Genomic DNA, 8,012 nt, shown 5'->3' with positions numbered 1-8,012 from the left:
TTACGGGCTTTGCTGCTTTGGGGACCTGAGCAGCAAAGATCACACGTTTCTGCAGTAAGCATGCATTCGTGTTAGCTGTGGACATGAAACTGCACCTTTTTAGAGAAGGGATGACAAATACGCACGGAGTTTACGGTGGCTCAAGGGTCTTTCAAGTTTCAAAGTGCTCTTGTAGCAATAGTGGCTTCCCTGCAGAAGATGTGTAACGTGCAAAGCAAGCATTCTCACGTTTAAAATGTAAAATAATTGTCAGCCATAGGGATTAAACAAAGTGACAGGACAAATCTTGGCATGCGAGGAGGAGTGTGTGGCTGCTGCACTGGTAGGCATCGGCTGAGGACATGGTTGAGCAGGGCACGCTCTCTTGCCGGTGCAGGCTCCTGCTTTCTCATGCTCATGTATCTGCAGCTGTTGTACAGATACACGTATGGGAAAGAAAAAGTCTGCATAGAGAGCTTTTTCCCCCCCCTAAACTTTATCATTTTGCTCTAAACTGGACACCATATGTAATATTTGGGTTTGGTCCAATACAGAGTGAAACCAAAAAGTTTCTAAAGCTCTGGAAAACCCTAAATTCCCCCCAGCCCTGCAGCTGTGAAGCAAAATTGCCGCCTCTGTCAATCCCACCGCTAGTAATGAACTGCTGGAGCACAGGATTCCCAAAACTGCATTTTCCCAGACTAAACCTGCCAGGAACACTTGCCCCATGACCCGACGTCAGCATTTCCAGGGACCCCAGCCCTAGGACAGACACCCCTGGAAAGAAGTCAAGCCTGTGGTCATCGAGTCTTTGTGAGAAAACTTCCACTCAGATGTAGTGGTAGAAACCCGTTAGCGCTTGAACTTGACGCTCATCGGGGGCGTGAGCCTTGTGTAAACACAGTCAGAGCCAGACGTGATGATTTTTTTTTTCTCTATATTTGGGTTGTCTCCCTTTATGAAAGCCTTGCTGCTCAGAAGGATGCTTTGCATGGCATTCACCTAACCACGGTTCCCTGAAAAATTGTCCGCTGTGCAATGGGACAACAAACCTATCTTCTGCGGGCCCTCAAGAGGGGGAGAGAAATCTGTGCCCAACAAAACCCTCTCCTGAGCTCTCCTTTTGCTTGGAGAGGTCTGGAGGCTGCTGAGCTTGCTAAGCCTGCACAGTCCCCTTGATTAAAAATACAGAAAAGTACTTTGCTTTAAAACAAGCAACTGCAGCCACTTTGAGATGGGTGGCTGTCCTAGCTTAGAGGCTGTCAGCCCAATTTGCTGCTCGAAACATGCTGGTCTGCAAACAGCAGGCAATGTGTGCAGTGCTGGGGCCTTTTCAGTGGAAAAACACGGTCGAGTTGGTCGGAGAGCTGTAGAATTTGCTGGGGAAGGCTGAAAATTAACATCCTGCCATTTCCAACAGCATGACTGAGCTGGAGAAAGAAATAAATACTCTGAGGAGCGGCCTGAGAGCGGTGGAGACTGTAAGTATTATTTAAATCAAATATAGTCCAGCCGTGGCATCCCTCCTTAGGGAGGCAGGCGAGGGAGCTCCCAGCAAAGCTGCTTTTATCTCACATCCTGGAGATCTGTTTGTCTTTCCTTCCTGCCCTGCACGTGCGCCTGTCCTCTTAGGACTGTTTTGGCACCGAAGTTACTGTATGTGGTCAGGCACGTGTGTGGTTTATATCTAATACACCAAGGGAGGCTGAGTAAGTTTAGTGATGATGCCCGTGGAGGACCTGTGATGTGCCGAGGGGTCTCTCTTTGGCTGTAAAACCACCGCGGGCTGGGGTTTGGGCTGAGGAGTGCTTTTGCAGCCTGGCTGGAGTGGTGATGAAATGGCGGAGGTATCCCGAAGGACTCGCTGTCTTGCTAAATTATGCTGCTTCCACCATCTCTCCTGCAGGATTTGGCCTTAAAAGCATACTGCAGGCATGATATTGTAAAACGGGGTAATCCATGGTCTCGCTCATGGCAGGAGGGAACAGCGGTGGCGGTGCAGCCAGTACCCATGGCACTGATGCAGGCACACACCCAACGGCACTACCGGAGGCCGATGGTATTTGTGTCCCTCATCAGCCAGGGCCTGACCAGATTTACATTTTTTTCCCCAAAGGAGCTGGACTTCCAGAAGTCTCAGGTTCAGCAAACAGGGGACAAGTTTGTGTCTGTCGTCAGCCAGTTCATCACATTAGCCAGCTTCAGCTTCTCGGATGTCGAAGATCTTCTGATGGAAGCGAAAGAGCTGGTAAGGTCTTTGAGATCTGGGTAGCATTTCAGCCTTTCCTCCAGCCCACAGGAGAGGGGTGGTCCTGGCCTTCCCAGAGCACATGCTGTGTGTTAACATCTCAGATACCTCCCCCACAAGATCATGCGAGTGTCCTGCTGAGACCCTGACATGAGAAAGGTGCTGGGCTGGTCTTCATGGTTTTGTTTGGAGTGGGTGGGTGGGTACATCCCTGTCTGTCCCCAGGGCCTTTTTCCTGCTCCACAACCCAACATGCCAGGGGATCGCACATCAGGCCAACAGACTGTTTCTGGGATGCAAGATATGCTGTAGAAAGCCATGAGATACCTGTCTATCTTTGGAAGTGCAAGGCAGGGGCTAGCCATGTGGGAGTTGTGTCCATCATGGGAGGAGATGATAGGTCATTTGTGAGGATCTGAGTTTTGGTGAAGAGCTTTCACTCAAGCCTAGAGGGCTTGCTTTGCTTTCCATGTCTTAAAACGGAAAAATCCCAGTTTTGGTGGCTTTAGAGTTAGGAGTGTGGCAGCTGGGGCATCTTGGCCAATGAAGGCCGAAGGTGGCAAGAAAGCAGGCTGTTCTGTCTGGTGTTGATGGAAGAGGAGGAAAAAATGCAACCAGGTCTTCAGGCTGGACATGAAGGTCACCCAGAGGTTGATATCAGAGACAACCCAGGCTGTCCGAGTGACCCCACTTCTGTAGGGCAAAATAACATCTGATGTGTAACTTCGGTCTGAGACCTGCGCAGCTCTTCTCTCCAGAGAAGAGGGAGAGGAGCTCAGTGACATGAATTGAGGCCAACTTCAGACCTGGTTAGAGAAGCTACTTAAAAGTTTTGCCTTCCCCAGAGTAATGCCTTGGTGAGTGCTTCACAGTCAACCTCTTGCCATGTTGTCCTTTTCTCCCTACCAGGCTGGTTTAAATGTCGGCAAAGGGCTGGCCGTTGGCTGACATCTGTGATTCCCAAGCACCTTTTGCTTCCCCTCTTTCAGCAAAGGGGCACACAGCTGGTTTCCATTTCCTCCAAGAACAGTCCTCCAGTGTCTCCTCCCTGGCCTGGCCTTCACCTTGATTGAAGTGGCAGGGAGATAGTCCAGCACAGGCCATTTTAGAGGTCCCATCCTTGTCCCATGAGCTACCTCTCCAAAGACAGAAGTTACCAAGTGTCACCACCTCCTTCTCCCTGCTTGTACCAATGTCCAGTTGGCACTGTCCTTCAGATCATCCACCCATGCTTGAACATTATGATTGACCATTGCCTTCCTGAGGCCATGGCTAACCCAGGCCACCCTTTTAAACTGTTGATGGTAACCTGGCAGATCTTGCCTGCAGTGAGTTAGGACTGTGGAGATGGTGACAAATGTTCTGCAAACTGTGTCATCTTCTGCTGACTTGGCTGGATCTGGAAGAGAAGGTCTGGTTGTGGTCCCCAGCGCCCACTGAAGTCCACTCTGAAGCAACGCGCAGCTGCTCGCATGATTATTGGATAGGATGGGCTGTACAAAGTGCACCAGCTCTTCGCTTTTTAAACACATGTCCAGATTCAAATTGTGTTACTGGTTTCTCTTAGGAAAGCAGAAACATCATTGTTTTATAAACTTTATATACTGCAAGGATAACATTTTCAGCCTTTCCCCCCCCCCCAGAATCTCCTGTAACACGGCAGAGAATTTAATATCTTGATGAAAATCAACAAGAATAACCTCAATTATTTTGACTTATATAGTGGCACCTCTCAGATTCCTCCCTGCATCTTGAAGTGCTAAGTCTCTTAAGTAAACAAAGAAATAAAAATGCCCTAAATGTCTTTTGAAGAGCCTGGGGCACCCCTGCAAATAAAACTAAATCATATCGGCAGGCTTTAAAAATGTTCTTCTCGGTCTACCCAGCAAAATCAAAGCAACTAATAAATCTGTTTATGCTTTGATTTTGTTTTTCTTTTCTTTTAAGCGTGCTTATCTCCAGAACGCGCCATCACAATTTTAACAAACTTTCTGTGCACAAAGAGTCTCCTTCAAACTGGAAGTGAGAACAAAGGATGTCAGTCCCAAGGACAACTCACGGGCTCCTTGGGGACCGGGACGCATCGGCAGATCATGGATGTCCTGTCCTGACCTTTGCTACGGCCTCATTCGACTCCGTTACATTAATGGTGTGCAAACAGCACGAAAGGCCGGAAAACTTCCTATTTCCCTACCCGGGGCTGTGCCTGAGCCCGGGCAGAAATGTCTTTTAGAAGTTTCACCAACACATTTGGTTTCAATAGCAGAGCATGTGGCAATGATAAATAATACCCCAAAAATACTTCAAAGAAAAACTTAAAAGTGCGAGTTTCCCTTCCCCTGCCGTGTTTACTATTAGTTTTATGTCTTCGGTCCCACAATATTTTGCTTCCTTGTTTTTACTGCTGCTTAGTTAATAAAGTTGAGCTGGGGCAGGGGGAGGCTCGGCAGAGCCAGAGGCGAGAAGGGCAGAGGGGGCTCGGGAGTGATCCAGGTTGGCTCTTACAGGGCAGCAGGTAAAACACCAGATGATTTATTTCATCTTCAAGTCAAGGCTTGATGAAGCAAAGCCTTGCTCTCCACCGTGGCCGCTGGAAGTGTTTTTCTCTGCTCCATCAGGTCGAAGGCTTCCCATGGGGGGTTTCACTAGTGTGGTGGGTATCTCCAAAACTGACGGACCCCTGTCTTCTCCCTCCCAGTTTTCCAAGGCTGTGAAGCACTTTGGAGAAGACACGGACAAAATGCAGCCTGACGAGTTCTTTGGCATCTTCGACCAGTTCCTTCAAGCTGTGACTGAGGCCAAGCAGGAGAACGAGAACATGAGGAGGAGGAAGGAAGAGGAGGAGCGCCGGGCGCGCATGGAGGCACAGGTGAGCAGGCACCAGCAAGTGCAGCAGTACCCCCAGGGCACCTGGGGATGGCAACCATGCCGTGCTGTCCCCATGCTGGCCATGGTGGCCCGGGGAGCACTGAAGACTGGGCAAGGAGCTTCTGTGCTCTTAGACCCCACTGGGGTCACCAGGCATGTGTTGGGCACCCCCACAACCACCTGCATGAGAGTGAGATGTGTCCTTTTCCCCCTCCGCTGTGGCATGTAGCTGAAGGAGCAGCGGGAGCGGGAGCGCAAGGCGAGGAAGGCGAAGGAGAGCGGGGAGGAAGGCGGTGAGTTCGACGACCTCGTCTCGGCCCTGCGCTCGGGCGAAGTCTTCGACAAGGACCTCTCCAAACTGAAGCGCAATCGCAAGCGCATCACCAACCAGCTGGCCGACAGCAGCCGCGAGAGGCCCGTCACCAAGCTCAACTTCTGAAAAACAAACAACAACAAAACCCAGCAAAAAACCACGGGTTAGTCTTTTTGAAGCGGCTAGGGGTTTTTTTTATTTCCGTTACACTGCCTTGCGATTCAAAGCGAAACAGTGGCAACGCTCTTTCTCCCCGCAGGCCAGTGTGTGTGTGTGTGTATATACTGTGTATATAGTCGGGTCGGGGGCGCGGATGGAGGTGCCTGGGCAGCCCACCTTGATGGGTGCCAGCACCACCTCCTCCTCGCCGACCCACTCTGAAAAGTAGTCCTCCCCATGCACAAGCACAATGCCGCGGCCGCGGAGCAAGAGGGGACCCAGTCCGGAGACGCCAGCGGTCCCCGTGGTCCCCAAAGGCAATACGAAGCCGCTCCCCGCCACTCTCCTGCTCGGATCCCCCCAGGCTGTTTGCGGGGGATGCCTTGCGCACAAGCCGAGCGGTTTAAAGAAGAAAAGAAAAAAAACAAAGTTGACTGAACTTTAATCCGTTGGTTGTTTTTTTTCTCGTTGTTGTGATTATTCCAAAAAAACTCGCAGATCCGTGCTTTCGCGCTGGTTCCTGAGCTCGGCGCCGTGGGCGCTCCCGGTGATGCTCTTCCCGTCATCCTTGGGAAACGCTCTTTTTCCTCTTACCGCCACCTTGCTAAAGGAAAAAGTTTACCCCAAAGTGCTTATCGCTCTAACACCACACAGATGTATTTATACTTTTATAACGTTTTCTGGCCCGAGATGGTGGGAAAGGTCGGTTCTCGGAGGAGACGAAGAGCATAAACTTTTGAGTTGTAATTTTTATTCTTGCTTTCTGTTCAATGGGACAAACTGTATCCTCTGTAAAGGTGGGTCAGGACCGAAGGTCTCTGATATACAAAGGGGCCGGTGCAAAACCCGCCGGCTTTCACCCACCTCCTTTTCTCTTTTCTTTATCGGACACACAGAAGCAGCGATGCCAAGAAACGCTCGTCTCTTAGCCAGGGCCTTTTTCGACTGGTTTGCTGTTCGTTGTCATTGCAAATTTTAAGCAGAACTACCTGTCAAATGTCAGTCCAAAAAAAGACAAAAAAAAATAATAAAAATAGTTCAAAGCTCTCAGGGAGTAATAATTTAAAGGTTTAGAAAATTAAGAATTGGAGAATAAAAAGTAACCACCATTAACATATTAACATTTCTATTCTTAAATTATGCTGAGTATATAGAGGACTGTTACTTTTTACTTTTATTTATTTGTGGTGTGTTTTTTAAGAAAACAAAACAAAACCTTTTTATACCACCAATACTTTTGTGATCCTTTTGTTTGTTTGTTTGTTCTTTTTCCTGTGGAGAGATGAGTTTGTCCCTGTTGCACTAGATATTAACACTATTTGAAATAAGGTTGGTTTGTTTTTTTTTTTTTGTCAGATAATCGGTATTACTGGTGGGGTATGGGATGTCAGTTAACTATATGTACTGTATAGCAAAAGTGCTGTTTAAACTAATTTGTATAAAAAAATATGGTTCTAAGCACCTGAAGGCCGCGGGGTCTGCGTGCTGAGTGAAAGCTGTGAAATCTCTCTCTAACCAGAGTTGTCAAGAGCTGTGGTTTTACCATTTTGTTCTTCTCTTCATTGCAACTTTTGACGCACTGTAGATTTAAAAGAAAAAAAAAAAAAAGACAAAAAAAAAAAGACTTTCTGAGTAGCATTTAAAGCAGTAATAAATAAAGCAGGTAAGCGCAAAAAAAAGTCCAGCACCGCATATCCAAGCAGCTGCAAAACCTGCAGATTATGTTCAAAGGTGGAGTTAAGCACTTTGCTTTAAGAAGGAGGGGGAAATAAAGACAAAAGGTAATGATAATACTATTCCTTAACTAAAGTGCCTCTATTTATATTTTTTATTTATGGCTGAAAAAATGGGGCTGATACAATTGAGGGAATGGACTTTGGGGGAAATTTAAAATATAAAAAAAAGAAGGAAAAAAAAGTTTAAAAAAAAAAAGTCTGGCCTCTGATGGTTTAAGGAATGGTTGGTCACACGTGTTCAATTCGAAAGGCGGTGGGGGTCGGAAAGGGCACTCGCCTCCCGGGGTCCGGGGCCCGCCCGCCAGCACCCACCCCCAGCTCCTGCCTCCGCGACCCCAGTGCCACATCAGGACCTTTCCTGACAGATTTCCTCTTGCCCTTCCAAACCTGTTTGGTGGTTTGTTTTTTTTTTTAACCTTGTTTTACAACAGCCTCATTACCGGGCTGAGTTTGCCATTTCTTTGTTTTCTTTCAAAAAAAAAAAAAGAAAAAATATTATATCTCTATAAATAAATACAAAGGCTGTGTGCAGGTAATTCCATGTGCCATTGTCGAAAACTACTTTAGATTGGTGCTGGTGTAAGTAGCCACTCTTTTCTCTTGGGTGTGTATTTTAAAGATGATTTTTTTTTTTTTTAATAATGCCAAAAAGGAAAAAAAAATTCCATAATAATTTGTAAACTGAAGTATATGTCTTGGACCTTATTAG

At 47.5% G+C, this 8,012-nt stretch overlaps 1 protein-coding gene across 1 annotated transcript in view; it reads left to right on the top strand.

The window, feature by feature from the left end:
• DAAM1 (dishevelled associated activator of morphogenesis 1) overlaps positions 1-7,464 on the top strand; it is a 78,258-nt gene extending 70,794 nt beyond the window's left edge. Inside the window, 4 exon segments of the mRNA XM_009332742.1 lie at positions 1,400-1,460; positions 2,096-2,227; positions 4,926-5,096; positions 5,325-7,464. Coding sequence (XP_009331017.1) covers positions 1,400-1,460; positions 2,096-2,227; positions 4,926-5,096; positions 5,325-5,534 — 574 coding nt within the window. The 3' untranslated portion in view covers positions 5,535-7,464.
• Positions 7,465-8,012: the final 548 nt, after the last annotated feature.

This window comes from Pygoscelis adeliae, unplaced genomic scaffold (genome assembly GCF_000699105.1).
Source record: "Pygoscelis adeliae isolate BGI_AS28 unplaced genomic scaffold, ASM69910v1 Scaffold179, whole genome shotgun sequence".
Classification (NCBI taxonomy): Eukaryota; Metazoa; Chordata; class Aves; order Sphenisciformes; family Spheniscidae; genus Pygoscelis; species Pygoscelis adeliae.
Note: the sequence above shows the minus strand (reverse complement) of the source record. Positions and strands in the feature narration are given on the sequence as shown.